The sequence below is a fragment of the Carettochelys insculpta genome, chromosome 3 (genome assembly GCF_033958435.1).
Source record: "Carettochelys insculpta isolate YL-2023 chromosome 3, ASM3395843v1, whole genome shotgun sequence".
Classification (NCBI taxonomy): domain Eukaryota; kingdom Metazoa; phylum Chordata; order Testudines; family Carettochelyidae; genus Carettochelys; species Carettochelys insculpta.
The window spans coordinates 125562518-125588069 of NC_134139.1; the positions used below are offsets into that span (position 1 = coordinate 125562518).

The following is a 25552-nucleotide window of genomic DNA, read 5'->3' on the forward strand; positions in this document are numbered from 1 at the left end:
GTCTGCCATTTTTCTATCCCCATATCAGTCCCAAGTCATAAACTTTCCTGGAAAAAAACCCCACACCAAATCTATATTTTTAAACAAAATATAGAAGAAAGCTATATGAAGATTAGACCAAAAGCTAAATAACTATGCTTATACAGGTATGTTTAGTGTTAAGTATTTTCAGAGTTCACTGTATTAAAAATGCAAATACTTATGTACAACTGAAAGACTGTATGTATTTCCAGAAGGAAGGGAAATGACAGATCTCAGGAAATTTAAAGAAGTGTGGTGGAGGAAAGAAGGGGAGTAGGCAAATTCACTCACATTGTAACACTTTCACAGAGCTACCATCACCACATTCACTGATTCAAACTGTATCTTCCAGGGACCAAAAGATAAGGAAAGAATTTTTGGTTAAATAGCCTCAGTTAAAAAATATCCAGGGACTTCTTTCTAATCCTGCAAATTGGCAAAATCTCTGGTTTGAAGGAGCCTAGTTCTCAGGAAAGCACTAGAAGGTTCTTGGCCCACTGAGGCATCACCAAATTGGGTTATTGGGAAGCTGTGATGAACTTGTACCCCTAGATAAAAAGCAACCTTGTGTGGGTGTTGAAGGACTAATCACCAAATAGAGTGCTTTTTGGACTAAGGAGTCATGTTTATGGTTTTAATAGGTTTTCTCTGAAATATGCTTGTAATAGAAACACTTGCTTAGAAAACTACACCAGTGCACAAGGAGATAAATGAAGGATGCTTGCTTCGGCAACCAGTCTTTGCTGGGAACATTACATGGAAATGTGTTACCTGAAAATAACTCAGTCAGAAGGGTTGGAGACATTCTCTCTTTCCAAGAGAGGCACTGGCCTGGGGCACAGGAAGCCTAAAGTGAGTACCCTCGCTGGACCACAAAGGGGTTTAGTTTCCCTGAACTTTAAACACACATGCTTAAAGTTAAGGAGTTGAACAGTTCTATTTACTTCAATACAACTACTCATATTTTTAGTTATACCCATGTGAACTGTTTGAAAGGCTTAGGTTAATAAGCTACATAAAGTTTTACTAAAAATGATACATATTAAAAATAGGATTACCCATTACTCCCACGCTTGTCTATTAAGTCCATACTGCTCACATTTTTAGAGTGGGAAATACAGTTGCAGCAAATATCAGGTGTCATTTTTCTAAACCATCTGAAGAACAAGCAATTTTACTATTGTATATCAACATGTATTTTAGTATTTATACAAAGCAATACTTACCCAATAGACCATCGGTTTGAATGAGTGAATCATTTTTTTCATTTCTACTAATTTTAAATACAAGCTTGCATACATTGAGTAGATTCTTTCCACTTACTTTCAGCTGTTGGGGGAGAGAGAAACAAAAATTATATACATTTTGGAGTACAATAAAGCATTGTAATAGCTTAAAAGTTAAGTACATCATAGTAACCTTGTCAGCTTGTGGACTCTCTAAAGTTCCTATAGAAGGCATTGACAAATAATCAGATCAGGACTGATCCGGGACCAAAGCACTGACTTCTGTGGGATAGTATAAGGCTCAGAGTTCAAAGATATTAACACTGCAACATTTAAAGTAATTTAAGAAAAGTTAAAGTACACTACCTTTTAGAACTACACTACACTACTCTTAAACACATGCTTCTGGGAATGAGTTTTTAAAAGACTTTTCTGACTAGTTGGCAGTGTTTTTTTAATTGTTCTTATAACTTAAAAAGATAATTCCTGTCTTTCCATTTGAGCAGGATCCAATTTATGCATTACATAGGCACCACAGTATGAGAGCTGTTTATTAAACTCTATTCTAGAAAATGAAATATGATATGAAAGCAATATATTTCACCATGAAAGATGCCCTCAAGCTTCAGGGACTATCTTAAAGAGTTAAGTTCAAAAGGAGAGAAACTTGATAGGAAAAAGATCAAAAGGAAAGAATGTAGGAAACTTAAAAGGAAACAGAAAGTTGGAAAAAATACAATGGCAACCTTTCCAGGATTTTTATATTCTAATGGACTTGTATTCCCTCTTCTTTTCAAAACCTGAAAAAGATTTCACAGTAAAATGCCTCTGTGATCCTAGGCATTACTGTGGTTGAACCCACACAACTGCAATGATGTTTGTAGAGAATGTGCCTTGTAAGGTATCATTTGAAAAGAAACAATACAATAGTCAATAATTGTAAAATACATCTACTACTGCATGTGCATTATGGGATACACATTAATATCATGTGTTAAAGTCTGTTATTAAAAGGTGTTTAAACCAAGCACATCAGGGAGAGTTGATAAATAGGTCACAGAGCTATTCATTTGTCTAAGAGACTGTGGCAGGAAGAAATCATTTGCATAGTAGCAATGGAATGGAGGAACTAACATGGAGCGTTATCTTCCAGATCTCGTGGTTTTTTTGAAACAGCGTGAGCTAATGAACTTTAACTAAGTGCACTTGTCAGAAGAATACATTTCAAAAGATCTCTGTACTACAGTCTTCCCCCGCCTTATGAGGGTAATTCGTTCCTGAAAAACTCCCCTTAGGGCGAATTCTTGTAAGTCAAAAATGAAATTACCATTAATTTCAATGGGAAAAAATTTTATGCGATCCTGAGCCCCAAAATTTACACCGATTTATGCTAAAACAACACCAAATCCCATTACAATGAACACAATTACTTCACTAGTTAACATTAGGTATCATAACACAACCTAACAAGGCATTTTCCCTTCATTAATTACTCTACAATATGTCTGTTTACCTGAAAAGACAGGGGAACGGAAATCGAAGAGTGCCTGGGAGTGGGGCGCAAAGCCAGGTAGCTGCCCACGGCTGCAGAAGCGGGGATGGTGCAAGGGGGCGGGCAGGGCAGAGCAGAGCACGGGGAGACACGCGGAGGCAGCCTGGCCTGAGCGCAGCTTAGGTAAAATGGGGAGGGGGCAGTGTCAGGGGCTGGCCGCGCGGGGAGCTAGGCAGGCACAGGAGGCCCCCAGTTGGCAAGGGACGATGCCTTGCTTGTACAGGGCTGCACAGCGGAGAGACCCTGCCAGCAGCAGCTGAGGCGCTAAATGCAAAGGAACACCACAGGCAGCAAGCGGCGCCCGAGGCACAGCAGCACAGGACAGGCAGCGGCGGCTCCCTAGCTGCCTGGAGAGCGAGCAGCAGGGGCAGGGCCAGGATGGGCTGCGCATCCAGCAGCCACGTCTCATGGGAGCACCTGGGAGCCCATGGCCACCAGCTGGGCGGGGGCAAACCGCTGCTGCAGAGCCAAGGCGGAGACCCAGACCAGCCACAGGTAAAGGCTGGGCCAGGGGCTGGGAAACCACTGCTGGGCGCTGCAGAGAGATGCACTGGGCAGGATGCAGCTGCAGGCAGCTGTTGCCTGGAACTGCAGCCTTTCTCCGGCTGCAAGGTGTCCACATCCCGCTAAGGCGCGTGAAATTGAAATCAGTCCTCATAAATTCGAGGAAATGCCTCATAAGATGAGGCAGGGGTTTTAAATCAAACTCCTCGTAAACCTGAATTCTCATAACCCGAATGGTTGTATCTCAGGGTATGACTGTATAAACAGAGAGGAAGCAAACCCCTAAATTACCCTTCACTTTGAGACAAAGAAACCAAGCAATTTGATCTCTCTGATGAGTCCGGGCAAGACTATCCAGTTAAAAGTTGGATAGAAGACTGTGGGTGGGTGAAACTATCTTGAATAAAGACTGTTTTCTGCCAGATTAAGTTTTAGATTTTTGAACTTAGGTTTTCCCTTTTATCTGTGTGTAACATAAGATTGTAAGAACAGCCATAATGGGTCAAACCAATGGTCCATCTAGCCCAGTATTCTGGTCTTCTGGCAGTGGCCAATGCCAGGTGTTTCAGAGGAAATGAACAGAACAGGCAATCATCAAGTGAGCCATCCCCTGAAACCCACTATCAGATTCTGCCAAACAGAGGCTCTGGAGAACAATGAACATGGTTTTGCATCCCTGTAGAGTCTCAGAGTAACAATCTCTAACTTTATTTTTATGCACTATCACTTAATCTATGCTTCTTCATTAATAAACTTACTTTACTTTCATTATAAATCATCAGCAGTAGGTAACTGCAGTAAAGTGTGTGCTTCTGGTAAGCCAACAGATGGAAGTGTTACACTTCTCTGCACTGGCAGTGAACTAATATTTTTTTGTGAGGTTCCAGAATAGATCTTCTGAAGGAAATTGCACTTGTAGACCTCTTGTACAGGGAAACAGTTCAAGAGGGTGATTAAACTGAACTGAAAAATAACTACCCTAAGAGTTAAGCCTGTCTAGCTCTGGTTAAGGCAGCTGTTCTTAACACAGGATCTCAAGAGGTATCTGCAAGTCTAATTAATTTTGCGAGTTCTCACCCAGTGGAGGTGGATGTAGAATTTGCAGAAGTTGCAAAGGTAAATGGCAAAGCATGAATATGGTACATAGACACTGATACACAGATGTCTTTAGTCATGGTTAAACAGGCAGACATGCTCCCCCTAGAGAATGCAGAACTCTGAGCATTGGAACAATACAAAGTTACCGTTCTATTTGTTATCCCATAATCGGAGGTTAAGAAGAATAATTTTTCTCCCTCCTCCTTGTAGCAACCTTTTAGGTACTTGGAAGTGATTATCCTGTTCCCTTTTCGAAGTCCGGGGCGTCCTTTTGAAAGGCCCCCACCTACATGGGCAGCACTTTCAAATCGCGTGCAGCCACCATTATGCTAATGAGGCACTGCATATTCATGGCAGCACCTCATTAGCATCTTCCCAACTTGTTCATTACCACGCCCCTTCCAAAAGGAAGAGGCTAGTGTAGATGTAGCCATTTTGTATGTGTGCAACTGATTATGCCCTCCAAAGTGGAGTACTTTACATTTGTTCTCTTAAAATTTCATCTTATGTACCTCAGACCATTTCTTCACTTTGTCCCACATATTCAGTGGTTATGGAAGTTGTGCAGAGTAAAAAAATTTAGGCCTGCACCATATCACCCAGAAACAAAAGGTTTGGTGGGAAGGTTCTGTGGGACACTGAAATCAATGACAGGAATGCATGTAATGAACAAGAGAGCTAGTGAATGGAACGAATAGGATGTAATCTCCATCACTGGGGATTTTTAAGAGCAAGTTAGATAAATCCTATACTTTGTGAAAAGCCATCACTCTCAGATTAGCAGAGTGACAAGGAAGCATTTTGACTTTGCTAAATTTGTAGCTGACAGTTATGACTGAGATTTCAGTGTATAATACTGATGTTGATAAAGCTAGAACAAAACAATAGTTTAAGACATCAAATTTTATGTAAACCATTCCTACTGCTATAAAAACAAATAATTAAATATTTGAATCTAGCGGATAAAGAAAAACAAGACATGTTACAACTGAAACTCTCACATAACAACACTGAATTAAAGGTTGTGATGGAAAAATTTACTAAGGCCTTAATTTTAATAACACAGCATGCAAACCATTTTTGTTATGTAATATGGGTTTTGAATTATAGTAATTATAAGGTGATTTTTACAAGAAAAGTTATGGTGCAAAGTAAATTATTTTTAGTAAATACACAAAAATAAATTTATATCAGTACTAAATATTTGCTCTCTCTCTCTATTTAGCTACTTGTTTCAAAAGTAATGATACTTTTACCATGTTCTGAAAAGCATCCTAAGCATTTTAATGGTAGTATTTAACATCTCAGTGCTGCCTTCCAGTCAATCACTACCACGCAATTCTGCTCAAGCTTTTCTGCCCTTAAAGACATTACACAACAGGGATGTAATACTTCCATAAGCAGCGATATGATGTACCATGCATGGATCATCAGTGAGGACTCATGATATTACTACTGACAAGGAAGTAGAGAATTTCAAAGACACTTCTGAAACTACATAGAAGCACAAATTTAGTTTTCTGTTACTTTAGAATAAATCTTATCTTAGGTGTGAAGTTCTAGGAATTACTAATTTTCATTAGGTTTAGAAGCCAAGGTAAACAAAAACAAAATGAAAAATAGATTGAAAAAGCTGAGTGATTAGAGCACAGAACAATGAGATAGGGGATTATTTTGTGCTTAAGTCACTAACCAGGCATTCCAAGGATCAGTGCATAGTTCTTTCAGATTTCCTGTGTGACGCTAGACAAGTCACAATCCCTCTATCAGTATAATGGGAATGATAATATTTCCATTCTCCATCTCTTTGTCTGTCTCATCTAGTTAGATTGCTAGCTTTCCAAGGCAGGGATTATCTCTTACTATGTACCTACACTGGGCTTCACACAACAGCGACCCCACCTCACTTGGGGCCGTTAGGTCAATTTAACAACAGCAGCTGTAAGGGATCACACAGTATTACCAGTAACTGTCACTGACTTTCTGATTTGGCCTGGAAACAAATTGACCTCAGTTTCCCTCTATGGGTATAATTATACTTACCCACCTTTTTTAAAGTGTTTTGATATCTTCAGATAAAATTGCTTCATTAAGTACAAGATTAATTTCCACTGTTTAGTCATCTGAGTCTTAGCAGAGCAAAACAATATGCATCTCTCTACCCTATGATCAGAGCGTAAGGTTCCAGCTTATATAAACATACCCAAACTAGTTTTACTCTAGCTAGTTCAGGCACTGGAGAACTGACATGAGCCAGCACAGACTGTACCCTTGAAACCCTGAATAATTATTTTGGTAGCGGGCCCACATTTGAAGCCTGTGCTTCTGTAACTTCACGGCTGTGGTACCGAGGCTTGCTAGATTCAAGCTAGCTCAGATATGTCTCCATGACCTTCAAATCATAGAAAAATACATACCCTTAAAGTATGGAAAGCAAAATTAGATCAAAGTTTTTAATGCACATACACTACACATGAATCACTGCATTTTTTTCATATCACTAAATAGTTTAAGAAAAGACTTACAGACAGAATAATTTTTGCCAGTTTCAGGCCAAGAGGATCTGAACCAATGTCAACTAGTTTATATAATGTCTTCAGAAGCACACTTCTTCCTTTAAATCTCTTTCTAAACATACCGCCTTCCTCCAAGGCTTGATGGAGATTGGTGCAGGCAAGACAGAGTTTTTCTATATTGTCTTCTGTTTGTGAGGATATAAAGGAAAATAAAGTTAATTATTAAGGCCATCCTTTCACTCAATAGAGATAGGCGGAACATCAAAATAGTACACAAAACAAAGTACAAAATTCACTTTGTAGTGCTCTGATAATTTAATACAATGGTTTACAAGTATTTTTCACATATCAAATAACGTTTGTTACTTTTAAAAAACAATAGCTCCTTTTAAGCCAAGTGATTTACAGAGCCAACTGTAATAAGATAAATCAAAACATTCGAGGATAAATCTCAAATAAAACCCATTTTAACTTGTTAACACTTAGAGTGGCAAAGAACCAGCTAGGAACACTTAACCTGTAGTGAAGCTGAAAGAACTCACTAAAGAGTTCAGCCAAATGCTACAGAAAAAAAGGAACTGAAAGCTGAAGAAAGTTACTCTGTCCATAAATCCAATGCACAGGCAGTCCGCATCAGGAAAAAAAAGGGGGGGCAATGTTGTGATATAGATGCTGCGAAAATGTCAAATGTCAATATGATTTCTAATCTATATATAATCTTACTTCTACTGATGAAACCCATTACATATTGTGCACTCCTTGTAACAGTGAAGGAGGAGACAGAGTGCACACATGAACAACTATGAATTTCCAGGCAAAAACGTTATTAAAACAGTTAAAACTGTATGTATCAGTAGTTTGTTAAACACACAAAATAAACCCAGAAATTTCAATGTCATCTTTTAAAGGAAGCCAAATCGCATTAAGGTATGGAAATGTATAGATGATGCACCCAAACAATCTTTACATCCACTTTATAGTGAAATAGGCTGTGGGGAATGAGGGGATTTCAAAGTTGGCAGGGTCCTTTTGAAAGGGACCCCTGTCCAGATGAGCCATGCAGGAGCAAAAAGCGGCAATTTCGAAGTGCCGTGGCTGGCAGCATGCTTATGAGGCACTGAATATGTATTAGTATTCTTCGATTTGGCCATTAGCATTGCCATTTCGAAGTTTTGGCCAAGTGTAGCCACAGCCACAATGAAATATCCATACAATGATGATGAGGGTATAACATTTGTAGGCCCAGACTCAATTAAGCTGATTTTAAAGGCACATTAGATGTTCTCCCCATCATGGTATTACCTGAACTGGAGTCAATACTCGATCAGTAAACCTCATCTCTCAAGTTACAAGTGCCTTAACTGTGGATTTCCATATCTTAATATGTATGGATTTCTTTTACAATTCTATAATGGATACATACGTCAATCCTTAATTCCGGTTATTCAGTTTTTGCCAGGAATTTGCTTTTTAAAAGTTTGTATTTAAAATTTCTTACATGAACACTAAACAAGAAACCCAAAATAATGTTACTATGTGATCTCTCTAATGATTTCAAGCTATGGAGCATCATTCTTTATATTTTATACATTATATGTAATTTTAATTTTTAGGACTAAATTCAGCAGTACATTTTGGCTCATTTACCCAAACTGGAAGCAGCATAAAACAAGGTACTGGTCAGTTTCCAGCACTTCCTATTCCTGACACTTTATGTACACATCTCCCAAAATTTCTTGCTTTTTCCCACCTCCAATACTCTACTGCTCATCCTCATCTCCTCTCCTGCTCCTGGCCCACAAGTGCAACAGAATTTCTCAGCTGTCACTGGCTAGTTTCCGACCAATAGAAGCTGAGAGATTTTGTTGGGCTCGGGGCAGTACACAAAGACTCCCCCACAGCACAGAGAGCCATATGAAATGGTCTGGGGCTGCTGGCAGACAGAGCAGCCTGCCTGAGAGGGTTGCTGGCCAGAAGCTGCTTAGCTAACCACCCCCTGCCCTGCTCCCAAACTCCCTCAGAGACCCTGGACGCCCTCCTATTTCTTGCCACTAGCTAAAATTTATGCCTCCAGCTGGACCCTGCACCTCAATCCCCAGGCTTAGGTCACAATTCTTCCTTCACCCAAACTCCCCCTCAAACACTCCAATCTCTCCCATACCCCAATCTTCTAGCTCACACTGCAATCCCTTCTGCCCCTAACCTCTGTCCCAGACCCAGCATCCCCTTCATAGAAAATTGTGGCCTTTGACCACTTACCAAAATCTTGGAGCGGCCCCCTATCAAAAATTATTGTTTGCCCCTAATAAGCACAGTAGGCAATGTTGAAAAATACTCAGATTAATGATTATTTTCTGCATTTATTCATTATTGGATGTTTTTCTGCATTAGAGGCTGAATAATGTTCTCAACAGAGTTCCATAAAGATTTGAACACTATCCCTCAGGGAAGATGGCAACCCCCTTTTTCAAAATGGCTACCATCCTTCTTTCTGCCCTCAAGGAGTTTTGCTGAAAAAGACTTCTTAAAGTTTTGAAGAATGTTTGCCAAACACAAGCAATATTATTTTTTATCTAAATGTACCCTGTTTGCAGTATCTCCAATTTTCAGCCATATGAAAAATCTTAAGAGAATGCATTCTTAATATCATTTAGGGGCAAAAATGGTTTGAAACATAGAGCTAAATATCTTCTTTCTAAAGATCAGTGTTTTTTATAATTAATTTTAATTCCAACTAACTGACCTGTTCACTTGCAAATTTTAGAACATTCATTGTGTACTCTAAAAGCAAGAACTAATTTTGGGGAGAATACACTTATTATTTCGGCACTTCACTGCAACATCTGCAAGCCCCAGTCAAGATTCCAATGTGCTAACTCTAAGATACAACAGTTGCTTACAATGAGACAACATTGGTGTGATGGGCTGGATCACAGAAGTCCAGTGTGCTGTGAACCCCAGAGGGCAGGAAAGCAGGCTCAGTGGCTGGATCAGCACACCAGGTGACAACCTCCAGCAGACTTCTGTGATCCAACCCATCACAGTTGGTCAACATGATAAGCAGAGGTGTCAGCACATCACCAGCTGGTTCAGGTTTTTGTAGGCTTCCCAAGAAAGGAAAGTTTTAATGAGAGATCTGAAAGACAATAAGTTAACTTTAGATGTTTCCAGGTAGCTGTATTTAAAAAAAAAAAAAGCTAAATGTCTGGTTTTAGTGAAAAACTCAACTCAGACTTAAATGTTGGAACTGTGACCAACAATTCCACAATTCATATGAAAAATAATTGCACATTCTGACACAAATTCAGAACACACATTACCACACTGCCCCATGCGTTACCTTGCATATACCTAATATATTTATGTTTCTCTATGTAAGAAGACTGGCATATTAGACTAAATTTTGCCTGGCCCAAGAAGACTGGCATATTGCGCTAAATGTGTGTGTGTCTTGGAGTGGGAAAAGGAAGAATTCAAAGAGCCACCTTCCATCCCACTCACTCCCTAAAAGAATCAAGGAAGCACAATAACTGTTCTATTTCTGCATCTGAAAACACAAGATAGCAGGATCATGATTCTAACCCCATCTCTACACGAGTCAATGGAGTAGAAGTTGCATGGGACTCAGAGAAATAAATTAAACAACATGAACAGCTACACTCCATTGGCAAATTGGGGAACTGAAGGAAACAAAATACTGTGTATTGTTTCTTCTGGGGTGGTCCAGTTATGTACCACCCCTGACACACTGAGCTTTGCAAAATGGTTAAATTTGCCTAGAGAGTGAACAGAGAAAGAGATGTTACTCACCTGTGTAGTAACGATGGTTCTTCGAGATGTGTCCCCATGGGTGCTCCACAGTAGGTGTCGGGCTCACCCTGGCGCCACAGATCGGAAATTTCCAGCAGTCTCCGTCGGGTTGCGCATGCGCCGATGCACATCGGTCCTTCACGCGCTTACGGTCACGTGCGCGATCCGGTCCCCGCCAGTTCCTGATCAACTGCTCCGGATGCTTCTGAAAAACACGAAACAGAGCTCCAAAGTGGGGAGGAACGGGTGGGTAGTGGAGCACCCACGGGGACACATCTCGAAGAACCATCGTTACTACACAGGTGAGTAACTTCTCTTTCTTCTTTGAGTGGTCCCCATGGGTGCTCCACAGTAGGTGACTACCCAGCAGTGACCCCAAAAAAGGAGGTGGGTACCCGATTTATGTGCAGCTTGCCCTTGAAAGGACTGCTGTCGACAGGCGTGTATCCTCATCAAACACCCGGTGCATGGCATAGTGCTTGGCAAAGGTGTCATAGGATGACCAAGTCGCCGCTCTGCAGATGTCTCTCAGCGCGATTCCCTTGAAGAAGGCCGTCGACGCCGCCATCGCTCTAGTGGAGTGAGCCCTGGGCAGAACTGGCAGAGGAGTCTTGCGAAGCTCATAGCACAGTCTTATGCAGGATACGATGTGGTTTGAAATCCTTTGTGAGGATAGGCCTTCCCCTTTTGACCTGGGTGCGAAGGACACCAGGAGTCTGTCCGTTTTCCGGAAAGGCTTAGTCCTGTCTATGTAAAAGGCCAACACCCTCCTCACATCTAATAAGTGCAGCCATGCCTCCTTGCTGGAGTTGTGAGGCTTAGGATAAAACGAGGGTAATACTATTGGTTCGTTAATGTGGAACTCTGAGGAGACCTTTGGAACGAAGGCTGGGTGTAATCGTAAAACCACCGCTTCCTTTGAGAACACTGTGCAGGGCAGTGTGGCTGTTACTGCTGCAAGTTCGCTCACCTGACGGGCTGACGAAATCGCAAGAAAGAAGGTTGTCTTCATGGTAAGTAACCGGAGGGGAACCGTGGCCAATGGTTCAAAGGGCGGTCCCGACAGTGTGTGGAGGACCAAGTCCAAACTCCATGATGGCAGTAGCAGTTTCCGAGGGGGATACAGGTTTGCTAACACTTTAGGAACCACGTGACAACAGGATGGGCGAATATGGTTGGACCTGCCTCTTTGTGTCGAAAGGCCGATATAGCCGTGAGATGGACCTTTAGCGAGGATAGGGAGAGTCCCTCTCGTTTGAGCTCCAACAAGTAGTCCAGGATAACAGTTATAGGGACGTCCAGAGAAGCTAACTGCTTGGAAGAGCACCAGGAGGTAAATCATGTCCACTTCTGCTCGTAAGTCCTTCTGGTGGAGGTCCTCCAACTGCACTCCAGGACTTGCTTCACTCCCTCCGAACATGTGCTCTCTAAGGCGCTGAGCCATGGATTAGCCATGCCTGTAGGCGGAATCCCTGAGGATGTGGATGCACTATTGACCCCCGAGCCTGTGTGAGAAGGTCTGGCACTGCTGGTAGGGGAAACAGCCGGCGGCATACCATGCGCAGAAGCAGCGGGAACCATTGCTGTCGGTCCCAGGTTGGGACTATGAGTATCATGTGTGCTCTTTCCCTTTTGGCTTTCTCCAAAACCTTGTGTATGAGTGTTGTGGGAGGGAATGCATAGAGTAGAGGGCCCTTCCATGGAATCATGAAGGCATCCCCCAAGGATCCCTGCCCTATACCCGCTCTGGAGCAATACTGGGGACATTTCTTGTTGTTGTGAGTGGCAAACAAATCGATTTGGGGAAACCCCCATTTGTGAAACACTCGTCGGAGCAGGTCGGAACGGATCTGCCACTCGTGCGTGAGCGCAAAGTATCTGCTGAGTTGGTCCACCTTTACGTTGTGGACACCCGGTAAGTATGAGGCTTTTAGGGTTATATTGTTGGCAATGCACCAGTTCCACAACCGGACAGCCTCCGCATAGAGTGCATGAGATCTGGCCCCTCCTTGTCGGTTGATATAAAACATGGTGGAGGTGTTGTCGGTATTTATCCCCACTACTTTGCCATGCAGGTAATTTCGAAAACGCCTGCACGCATTGAACACTGCTCTGAGCTCTAGTATGTTTATATGCAGTGTCTTTTCCACGGGGGGACCATAACCCTTGAGCAACTTCATTGCCGATGTGCGCTCCCCATCCCATATGGGATGCATCTGTCGTGAGAAAAACGGTAATTTGCGGTTGGCGGAAAGGCACCCCTACTAGTAGGTTCTTGGGGTCTGCCCACCATGCCAGTGAGCTTCGCACCTCCATTGTGGGTGATGCTGTCCTGTGAACAGTATGGGCTATTGGTTTGTAAACGCTCGCCAACCAATGCTGCAGGCCTCGCATATGCAGCCTGGCGTTTTGTACCACAAACGTGGTGGTCAACATATGCCCCAACAGTTGTAGACATGTTAGGATTGGGACAGTGGGGCTGTACGTTATTACTTGTACCAGGGATTTGATGGTGCGAAAACAGGCATCGGGCAGGTATACCCTTGATGTAACAGAGTCTATTCATGCCCCTATGTAGCCAACCAGGCTCGGGTTCCCCAGAGACGAGGCTGCACCCAGAAGGCGAGTGCTATATTTGGTTTATTGAAAGTGCATGACACCCGCGACGGGAGCCCCGGAGACGCCGCAGTCACCAGTGGGGGAAAACCCGACGCGTCGGAGCTTCGCTCGGGGAGAGGCTCAGTAACAGGCCTCCTAACACTAGCTGATAAAGCTGAGCTCATTAACATAAGATTGCCTAAAATTGCCTATGCATTTCTTATCACTATCTCTTGTGGCCTGCTGCCAGAGTAGCCTTGAAATCTTGGCAAGCGCGGCTTATTCTGCAGCTGTTCCCATGGCAGTTTGCAGCTTTCACCTTGCACAGACTGGTCTTTTTAGATTCTCCTGAGGATTCACAGAGGGGTCGATCTGCTCTCATGAGACCGTTACAAACTCTTCTCGCACCCTACACCCTACAAATTCTATATTTTGCGTGGGCTCAGTCTTTGACTTCGAGAGGTTGATGATGAGGCCTAACGAGGCAAATGTGTTTGTGGTCATGTGTATCATTCGTAAGACCTCTGCTTTGGAGGTTCCTTTCAGCAGGCAGTCGTCTAGGTATGGAAAAATGAAGACGCCTTGTTTGTGTAGGTATGCTGATACTACCGCCAGGGTTTTGGTAAAAACTCTGGGTGCCGAAGAGAGACCGAACGGAAGAACTCTGTATTGGAAATGTTCTCTGCCTACTGTGAATCAGAGAAAACGTCTGTGTGCCGGATGAATTGCTATATGAAAATACGCGTCCTGTAAGTCGAGGGCTGCAAACCAGTCTCCATCGTCCAGTGCCGTGATTATGGAAGCAACTGTAGTCATTTTGAAACACTGCTTGCGCAAATACGGGTTGAGAGCCCGTAAATCCAGGATTGGCCTTCAGCCTCCTGTCTTCTCTCTCAGGAAGTACCGGGAGTAGAAGCCTTTCCCCTGGAATTGTTCCGGTACTCTCTCCACCACCCCTATGAACATGAGGTGGTCCACTTCCTGTTTTAACTTTGTGTGGTGAGAGGGATCCTTGAAAAAGGACCTGGTGGGAGGTTTCGGTGGTGGCAATGATTGAAAAGGGATTGTGTACCCCATGGCTATAATCTCCAATACCCATCTGTCTGTGGTGATGCTTTGCCATTGAGAGTAGAACGGTTTGAGCCGATGGTGAAATGTGTTGAGATTGGCACTGAGAGACGGTCTTGGTCTTGCAGTCCCCAACATACCCGTCAAACCTGCTGTCTCATGGTTTGCCCAGAGGGGGCGTGGCCCTGCTGGGGCCGACGTCTAGGGGCCCTGTACTGCTGTGGCTGTTGTTGGCGCCCCGGTCATACCCCCGTTGATATTGAGTACGCTGTGGCTGATAAGCGTAACGCCTTTGTTGAGGGTAAAACTTCTTCCTCCTGTGCGGCGGGGTGTATATACCCAGGGTCCTAAGTGTAGCTCTCGAGTCCTTGCTGGAGTGTAGGACCAAGTCGGTTGAGTCTGCAAATAACTTCTGCCTATCAAAAGGAAGATCTGCGATTTTTACTTGCAGATCCCTGGGAATCCCAGACGTCTGGAGCCATGATTCCCTACACATTACTACCGCAGTGGCTGTGGAACGAGCCGCTGTGTCCGCTACTTCCAAGGCAATCTGAACTCCTGCTCATGAAGCTGCGTAGCCCTCCTGGATGATCGCTTTGAGGACCAGCTTCTTGTCCTCTGCAAGAAAATCCATGAGGGAGGTAAGTCTTGAATAATTTTCGAAATTATGGTTCGACAGGTGAGCGGCATAATTCGCCATTCGCAGCAGTAAGGTAGATGAGGAGTAAACCTTTCTGCCGAGTAGGTCTAATTTCTTTGTGTCCTTGTCTGATCCCCCTGACCTATATTGGGACGTTTTGGCTCTGTGCTGCGACGATTCAACCACTAGTGTGTTCGGCTGTGGGTGACTGAACAGAAATTCCATGCCCTTCGTTGGGACAAAATACTTCTTATCCGCCCTCTTATTTGTAGGAGGGATGGAGGCCGGAGTCTGCCATATGTTGGTGGCCGATTCCATAATCGCTTCATCTAATGGGATGGCGATCTTGGATGAAGCCGGGCGTCTCAGATTTTTGAGGAGCTTATGGTGTTTCTCCTGCACCTCTGCCACTTGAATGTCCTCTGTTTAAGCCATCCTTTTGAACAATTCTTGAAACTGTTTTAGATCATCCGGGGGAGAGAGATCTCTAGGAACAACTGCTTCATCTGGGGAGGATGAGGAGGCATTGCTATAATACATTTCCTCTAAGTCCTCAGGTTCCTGACTCTGTTCACATGTTTGTTCTTTTGAGGTTTCCGGATGGGGTTCCAGATCCTTTGAACCACTCTCTGACTGGGAAAATTGTGATGTTACCCCAGGGTGAGACTGTGCGCTGTGATGTTGATGAGGCATTGACAGGGATCTACTCCGAGATCCAGATCCCCTGTGCTGATGTCCCATGTGGTAAGGGTGGCCATAACAACAGGGGCAAGGGCCCGGTGATGGGGACCTGGACCACGACTGGAAAGTGTAGACGTGGCGTGTAGAAGAGCGTGATCGTTGAGATGACGTTGACAAAGGCAGGGATCCTCTGTGATAGTATTCATAGGGATCCCTGCTGGAGGTTGGTGAAAAAATGTCTAAGCCCAGGGGATGGCGGCTGAAGGAATGGAGATGGAAGTCTGAGGCATGCTGTTGGAATTGCTGCCCGGTGAATCTCTGGGCGAGAGCGAGGCGATAAAGGCAGCGCAATGATCTCCAGGGAAGGACCGCAGTGCCGGGTCTTGGTCTTTGCTCTCCCCCGTTCGGGCACCGCAGGTGTTCCCACCGGTGCCAGGGACCTCGGCACTGTAGTCGGTGCCGCGCTCGGTTCCTCTGCCCGCGGTGCTGCGCGGGTAGTCTCCTCCGGCACCGTTGGGCCCTGTGCCGGTGCCCTCACTCTGGTGCCGTCACTGCTGCAAGGCTCGGTGCCGTGGAAGCCAGTGCCGCCATTTCCAGCGCCTGCAGGGCCCTCGGTGCCGCCTCCTTAACAGCCAGAGGCCCCTGCGTGGGTACATGTGCCACAGCCTTCCCGCTATGAGAGGCCAGCGGGCTCGGGCCCCGTGTTCCGCTCATCCCACTCACAGAAGTAACTGGCAGGGATCGAGCTGGTGAAAGCTTTTTCTTCTTCTGCACAGAGGAGGTTAGGGAAGCCACCTTCCTCTTGTGCGAGCCCGAAGAGCCCTCCTTATGAGGCGTCTCCGATGTCCCAGGCTGGAGGGCCTTGTTGAACAGAAACATTTTTAGCCTCATTTCCCTGTCCTTTCGAGCTCTAGCTGTAAGCTTAGAGCAATGAGGGCATTTCTGGGGGACATGGGCTTCTCTGAGGCACCAAATACATTTGCTATGTCCATCTGAGGCAGGCATGGCCTCCTGGCATGAGTCACATTTCTTAAAACCCGGCGAGGACATTGTTTGAGCTTTAAAGACTTTAAGTGCTAACAGGGCGCTTAGCAGTTATTCAGTCCGGTAGCAGATAACAGTTAACAGATAACGTTCGCGGCCTTCAGATAGCGGACGCGCCCGAGGCGGCCGCCTCCGTATTTTTCCTTACTCTCTTTTCCTTTTTAACTAGGCATCAACTTATAACTATTAACGATAAGTAAAGCAGAGTTTATCTGTCTCAGGCGTTGGAGCCAGAGTGGATTCCGTCTGCAGCCATTGGCGGTTGAGAAGGAACTGGCGGGGACTGGATCGCGCACATGACCATAAGAGTGCGAAGGACCGACACGCATCGGCGCATGTGCGACCCGACGGAGACTGCTGGAAATTTCCGATCTGCAGCGCCGGGGCGAGCCCGACACCTACTGTGGAGCACCCACGGGGACCACTCAAAGAAGAAGTACTGTTTTTGTCTCACGACAATCATTTGAAGGGAATCCAAAAACTGTAAGAACTTTGATGATAATCAAACTTAGAATCTTTAAGTTTAAATTACATTTTACATATGTATTTTGTACATGGCGAAAACTTATTTATATTTCATTAATTGGTTAATATGCAAAACCATCTATCTAGGACTTAAATGAATACGTAATTAGCTTAAAGATTATGAAGTACAGTAGAACTTCAATTATCAACACTTCACAAATGGACATTGTCTGTAACTTAACAAAACGTTATGGTTGGTCTTTCAAAAGTTTACAGATGAATATTGACTTAATACAGCTCTGAAACTTTACTATTCAGAAGAAAAAAGCTGCTTTCCCTTTACTTTTTAGTAGTTTATGTTTAACACTGTACTGTTCTGTACAGATTGCACCTCCCTGCACTGGCATGGCTGGGATGAACAAGAGAATTTGCTGGACCATGGAAGGTCGAGGAATTCTGCCAAGCAGCCGAACTCCCCAGACTGCTGTGTCCCCAGCCTCCCTCTCTGGGATTTAACCCCAGCCCTCTATAGCTGCCCTCCAGCCCCAGCTCGGCCACCACAGGAGGCTCTGACTCAGTTGCTGAGGGGGACTCTGGCTCTAGGTTGGCCCCTGTGGGGCAGGCAAGGGGCTCCAGAGCCCCCCCACACCCACAGGGTGCAGACCCTCAGAGGTCGGTAGCCCCAACCTAGTACTTTCTTGTCCTGGAACATTGGTCCTGCCAGAACACAGATGTTTCTGGACAAGAGTGTACTGGATTTGAGAGATGAAACCCATATTTGCCCCTCTCTCTGTGTGTGTTGGGGGTGCAGTCTCTACTGCTGCCTGAATCCAGTCCCAAATTGGGGTGTCCGATTGACCAGTCAGTTCGTAACTCTGGTTGATCATACTGGGCCACGAGTGATTGTCATCAGCATCATTGTAACTCTGATGTTTGTCACTCTGAGGCTCTTCTGTGTATGACTGTATACACGAAACACTAAAATACTCTATTTTAATAGACCCAGTTATTAAAATTAAAACTATGGCATTCCTGAACTGGCTTGGAAATAAATACTGTAACTGGGTAGGGAAGGCCCAAATAAAGGAAGCACAGCATTCAGCTAGAGCAGGGGAAGAACGCCATGCTAGCTTCAGTCAACAGGAACATAAAAGAAAAAGCACATTTGTTACTCAGCACTTCATAGTACTGAGTTCAGTCAATGAATTCGTGGAAAATGACCAAAGGCTGATCTTTTAAAAAGGAAAAAAAAATGAAGTATTTTAAAAAATTAAAAATGTTTTTACTCTCATATATACAAGTGTAAAATCCTCTCCACCTCTGTTCCACAAAATCTCCTTTTGCAACATCATCCCACTCTTCAAACCCTCCTGGTAAAAAGATTAAGCATTTTGGGCCGCTTTTGCCATTGCTTTGCACATATCACTATTTACATATGTGCAATGTTTGTAATATTCTGATTTGTAATCTTTTACACACACAATTGCCCAGATACAAATGTAGCACAAACAAAAAAAACCCTTTTTTATTTTACATCAACTTCTAACCTGCCTGTGAAATATAATAAGGCTCTCTTCATATACTCCTAAGATAATTTTATTTTAAAATTTCACAAAGGAAAGAAATTAACCCTTTTTTATAAATGCTGTGTTAAACGGGGTACTTCTATGTGAAAGAATGCAAAAATTGAAAATTAAGCCTACCACTTTCTCAATTTTCTCTTTAAACTATGTACTCATTATTACTGAAATAGCCGAGAAATGTTACCTACCGTTCTCTAATTCATGCATAATTGGTAAAATCTTTACATTCCAGTAGTTTTCTTCCTCTTCTGTTTCATTTATTCTTGAGTCGTTCTCTGAGCCTTCAAAATACATTTACAAATATAATCATATATTAGGTGGAGTTTTTAACTGCAGCAAAAAAAACTTTTATAAGCATTTTATGCACCAGGTTAACTGAAAACATGGCAACTTCCTAACTTGATTTGTCTCCCAATCCCAATTTTGAGTTTAAACTTCATCAAAAATAAACCCTTCAAACAGAAAACAAATTGGAAGCTTCTCTAAAAGGCATGCTCTTGTTCAATCAGAAGCCAAGGATCAAGATCAAGCCTTGATAAAGCAGCACTGGTGAAATTCTATGGCCTGTGTTAAACAAGTCAGACTGACTTATTATGTTTCCTTGATTACAGGGATTTACAGTAAGTTTGAAATAGGAATGAAGGAAGGTCCATTCCCCTCAAACTAAGAAATCCCATTCTTCTTACTCTTCGTCCAAAGTCTAACAGAGCATTATACCCAGGGGATCAGAGTGCTCAAGAGACTGATTAGTAGCGTTACCCTTTTCGTCCCAAGCAGCTAGCCAATATTTGCTGTGTTTTTTAAGTGTTTCTATTAGCAAGTAAAACTGATGAGAGTAAGATATATTCTGCAAGACACTCATTATTTACAAATATTAGCTAACACATACAGGATCCTGAGAAAAGGAAGAAAGGAGAATCAGACCCTGAACTTCCAAAAAATTTGATTCCCCCAAAGAACTGATGGATAGGATCTCCTGGGAGGCTAACATGAAGGGCAAAGGAGTCCAGAAGAGCTGGCTGTATTTTAGAGAAGCTTTATTGAGTGTGAAAAAATAAAACATCCCAATGTGCAGGAAGAGTAGCAAATATGCTACGCAACCAGCTTGGCTTAACAGAGAAATTTTCTGAGAGCTTAAACACAAAAAGAAAGCTCACAAGAAGTGGAAACGTACACGACTAGGGAGCATATACAAATATTGCTCAAGCATGCAGGGGTGCAATCTGGAAGGCCAAAGCATAACTGTGCTTGCAGTTAACAAAGGATGTGAGGGCTAACAAGAAGGATTACTACCTGAACGTTAACAAGGTGGTCACAGGGAAAGCGTTGTGCCCTAACTGAATGTGAAGGCAACCTAGTAACAGATGACATGGAAAAAACTAAGAAAACAGGTTTTTTTTGGGTTTTTTTTGCTTCCACCTTCAGAGGAAAGATCAGCTCTCAGACTGCTGCACTGGATAGCACACTATGGGGAAGAAGTGAATAGCCCACAGTGGTGAAAGAAGATGTTAAAATTATTTAGAAAAGCACAAGTCCATGGGGCTGGATCTAATGTATGCAATGGGGCTGTGGGAGCTGACTGATATAATTGCAGGTCCATCTGCGATTATCTTTGAAAACTCGTGGTAATCCGGGAGTGGGGGGCAGAGAATCCATGGTGTACCCCAGATGCCCAGAAAAAGGCAAATATAGGGTCCATCTTTTTAAAAAGGGGAAGGAAAATCCAGGGCACTCGAAACTAGTCAGCCTTATCTTTCTCATCTAAGAAATCATGGAGCAGGTCCTCAAGGAATCTAATCTGAAACACAGGAAATGAAAGTGATCAGGAACTATTAACATGGATTCACCAAGGGGAAGTCATGCCTGACCAACCTAACTGCCTTCTACAATGAGCTAACTGGCACCAATTGACTAAGCAGCAGTTCTGCTGAAAAGAGCCTGCAGATAGCAATGGATGAAAAGCTTGATATGAATCAACAGTGTGCTCTTGTTGCCAAGAAGGCTAAAGGCATATTGGGCTGCTTTAGGAAGAGCATTGCCAGCAGACTGAGAAAAGTGAGTATTCGCCTCTGTTCAGCAGTGGTGAGGCCATATCTGAAGTACTGTGTCTAAGTTTTGGGTCCCTCACTATAGAAAGGATATGAACGCACTGCAAAGAGTCCAGCAGAAGTTAACAAAAATGATTAGGGAGCTGGGACACATTACTTATGAAGAGAGACCAAAGGAACTGGACTATTTGTTTGCAGAAAAGTGAGCAGAGATTTGACAGTAGCCTTCAACTATCAGAATGGGGATACCAAAAGAGGAGGAGCTAGGCAATTCTCAGTGGTGACAGATGACAGAAAAAGGAGCAGTGGTCTCAAGGTGCTGTGTGCATGTGTAGATTGGAGGGGATCTGTGATGGATGTTAGGAAAATCTATTTCAGTAAGGTGGTGAAGTACTGGAATGGGTTACCTGGGCAGGTGGTGGACTCTCCATCCTCACAGGTTTTTAAGATCAGGCTTGACAAAGCCCTGGCTGAGATGACTTAGTAGGGATTGGTCCTGCTATGGAGCAGGGGGTTTGACTAGACGAACTCCCGAGGTCTCTTCCAACCCTAATCTTCTGTGATATACGCTATGCATTATATACAGAACGTTATAAAACAGAAGCTACAACTATTTGGGCACATTTGCAGAATGAACGACGAACAGAAAATCAAGACCCTGGTATTCGGCATAATGGATGGCTCAAATAGGAGACGCAGACCCCACAGACAATGGATAGACGATATAGCAGATTGGTGCAGAGCTAGTCTGCAGAAAGTAAGCCACTGCACACTGGACAGGCAAAGATGGAAGGAAATAGTGAGAGAGGTATCGGACACCAATGGGCGCTGAGCCCACAGTTATTGATGATGATGATGATGATGATATTATACACCATATTAACAGGTGTTATGTGTATGGTATTTTTATATACACACACAGGGAAGTTATGTTAACTGCATGTATTATGCTCTTCCAACAGTTCTGTTCACCTGTATGGTATACCACAGTACTTTGCAAAGTGGAAGTCAGCTTGGGACTTGGTAAACAGGAAACTAGTCAAAAGCAAAATACATTAATATTCTGCCCCAGTACAAATTGGGGAGATATGGTCACAAGCTAGTACATGGACTATAAGTATCCAAAAGGAGGATCATGAAGGTTCAGAGTAATTGGGGCAAAACTACTGACTTAGATTTTAATTATGTTTAAAGAGATTTGTCCCTTGTAAGATTGTAAAAAAACCATGGGTTACTGAGCAACAAAATGGCAGGTCAAATTAAATTATGATAAATGCAAAGGAATGCAAATTGGAAAACAATCCCAATTATGTATAAAAATGACGGAATCTAAACTGTTAGCCATGCAAAAAGAGAGGTCTTGGAGCTGTCATGGAAAGTTCTCTGAAAAATATCTGCTCAATGTTCAGCAGCAATAAACAAAAACTAACAGAATGTTATGAACACGGTAAATAATATGAACTCATACCATGACATAAATTTATGGTACATCTATCCCTTGAATATCAGGTACAGTTCTGGTCACCCCCTTTCAGGAAGAAGATGCATAAGAATGTGAAAAGGGATGGAGAAAGGGAACAAAAATAATTAGGGGTATAGAATGGTTTCCACATAAAGATGGATGAAAATGACTTGATTGTTCACCTTGGAGATGAGATTATGGAGTGAGGGGGATATGATTTAGATACATAAAATCATGAAGAGTCTGGAAAAACTGAATAGGGAAGTGTTATTTACCCCTTCACATAACACAAGATTCCAGGGTCACCCTCATGAAAGTAATAGGCAACAAATTTAAAACAAACATCAGGAATTATGACTTCACACAATAGAAAACCTGTGGAACTCATTGTCAGGGGAAGTTACGAAGACCAGAGGTACAACTGGATTCAAAAAAGAATTAGATAAGTTTATGGAGGACAGATCCACTGATGTCTATTAACCACTATAGTCAGGGCTACCGTCCCGTACTCTGATTGTCCCAGCTTTTGACTGGCAGAAGGTAGGACTGGACAACAGGGGATGGCTCACATGAAAATGCCCTTATTCCTGACATACGCTAACTAATGTAGGATGCTGACGGTTCATTCATTACATAAATCTTAGTGAAATTATTTTACAAGACCCACATATATAATACATTCATCCCTCATTAAACGAGTATTTTACTTACGGGTACTCACTAAAACGGGATATGTATGCTTACCTTTGTGCACTGGACAAGTGAACTCCTCCCTGGCATACAAGCCTAAGCCCCTTCCTGCAGCTCCAACCCACCGCAGCCTGAACCCCCACCGGCCCCACACACCTAAACTTGCCACAGCCTAACATCCCCACCCCCACCAGCCCCACACACCCAACCTGCTACAGCCTTAACCCCCAACCAGCCCCACACCCCCCAAAATGCCACAACCTCAATGCCTCCCCCGCTGGCCCTGAAGACCCCAAACAGCTGCCACCTGAACCCCCCCCACCAGCCTGGCAAACCCCACCTGCTGCAAACTGAACCCCCCGCAAACCCCAAACTACCACAGCCGTAACCCCACCCCCACCCCACGGACCCAACCTGCAGCAGCCTGAACCACCCCCTGCCCCGCCCCCCATGGATCCAGCCCACCACCAGGTTTTAACCCTCCCTCACGCTCACGGCCCCAAACTGCCCCCAGCCTTTAACCATCCCCAACCCCTAAAACCAAGGTTCACTTACCTTTCAAAAACAGTGCCACATACCGCCAACTCTTTCACCGAGTTATGAGCACTACGAACCAATCAGAGACTTTTACCTATATTTTAATGGTAATTTAGTGTCCCTCATGACTTTTCGCCTATGAGCAGAAAGTTGGGAACCAGTTGTGCTTGTGTAGTGAGGGATGAGTGTGTAATGATAACATACGAGTTAAGGGACTTTCTGCCTGAGATCACTGTCTTCAAGTCAAATCTGTGTCTCTGTGCTGAGAGCATTTAGTTGGATGAAACAAGGAGGATTAAGATTCATAACTGACCATTTAAAATGATTTCCCCTTTAAAAATCTAATTTCTGTTGCTTAATTTTGACTTTTTGCATGATGTATCAATTGTAAAATCTATTTCTAGGTTTTATGTAAAATGGCTGCCCATTTCATGTGAAATATACTAGTGGACAGATACAATATTTTTCAAATATTTCCTTCAGAGACTGTTTTCATTCCCACATGAAATGAGCTGATAGTCTTGTTTAAGTTCCAAATGACCAACAGCTCATTTCATAAAGACACTGCACAAAATTGCCATGAAGGGAAGTTCTGCTCTGAATAATGTAAGAGAACAGAGGTGAAATGTGAGTATTACAAAACCTCAGGGTGTTGCTTCCTGCCACAATGTAGACCCAGACAAATTACTTTTTCCTTATCATTCGTATATCCTATCCCTGCATTCATGTAAAAAACCTTGATTTTGCAAGCATGCAGGCAGTAACTTTCTGTGCCTGATTAGTCCCAATGAATAGGATTATTTGCGTGCCTGTTTGCAGTGCAAGGGTAAAAGTTCACATTAAAAACCGAAATGTGTTGTAAACCTAAAATGCTTTTCAGTTTCTTTTTCTTAAGTCTCTCGCATAAGCCAGAAAAACATGCAACACAAAACCCAAAAGTCATAATTAAAACCAGGTGGTTTTCATACTATATGTTTCTAAAATACATCTTGTACGCCCTGAAAAAAAATTCAACAGCCTTTAACATCCAATACTAATTGAAGCAAAAATAGAAGCACAAAATGTTATAAGAAGGCAATAATATAAGCAATAAAAATTTGTTTCTCTCAATTTTAGATGTTTTCTTAAAAGTGTTGGTGAAAATTAATAGTTTCAGTTGCAGGAGTTGAATGATGGTCCTTAATCTTCTAACTGTGTAAATTATGATTCAATGGGATACTAATACTTAAGCTAAAAGTGTGCTGCTTCAGTGGTTTATAGGTCTTAACCACAGCTTTATATTCTGGTTACAAAAAAAAAAAGTGACATTAATAGGTGTACTTTTATTGGCTGATGTTTTTAGCATGTAAATACAAGAGCCTTAGCAACACCGAGCTTTGGAAAGCTACATACTACCTGATTAATTCTTTTTTAGCCTCTTTACAGAATATCCTCCAGCCACAAATGCACTAAAGCTACGATACACTATTTCCTCTCTAAAATGTTACAGTTAAAAGGGTATTGCTGAATTCATATTTGAAAATATCTACATTTCAGTAGAAGGTATAAGCTTACCAAGCATTGGTGACTTTGAAATTACATGTTAAAATATTGCAAGAAAAACATTTCTTGAATATCTGATACACAAATACAACAAAATTCTCTCTTTCTCTCTCAATCTCTCTTACACACACACACACACACACACTGAGCACTATTACCTCAACTCGTGTGAACTGGTATAGTCTCATTCTGCCCTGTGTATTTATATCCTTTATATTAGTGGTCTAAATTCTCAAGAAAGGAAACATCAGGAAAATCAAGTTTAATGCCTCTGAAGGTCAATTTATTAAGTCTCAAATATTCTTCTATAGCTACAGAATTGTTTAATATTTTTTTAAAAAGCACTGCCCAGTGAAGCCTAATGAAAAAAGTGAAACAAAGTGGATGATTTTCATCTTGGGTAAACTTCACATCTGCAAATGCCAAGGAAGTGATGTAAGCAAAAAAACAGGAACAGACAAATGAAT

The 25552-nt window shown here is 42.9% G+C and overlaps 1 protein-coding gene across 1 annotated transcript in view; it reads right to left on the reverse strand.

The window, feature by feature from the left end:
* The window catches only part of ARMC2 (armadillo repeat containing 2), a 118459-nt gene that overhangs the window by 66162 nt on the left and 26745 nt on the right, over positions 1-25552 (reverse strand). Inside the window, exons 7-9 of the mRNA XM_074988825.1 lie at positions 18995-19087; positions 6927-7102; positions 1248-1350 (exon numbers count right to left, since the gene is read on the reverse strand). Of these exons, the coding sequence (XP_074844926.1) occupies positions 1248-1350; positions 6927-7102; positions 18995-19087 (372 nt within the window). The remainder of the gene's footprint in view (positions 1-1247; positions 1351-6926; positions 7103-18994; positions 19088-25552) is intronic.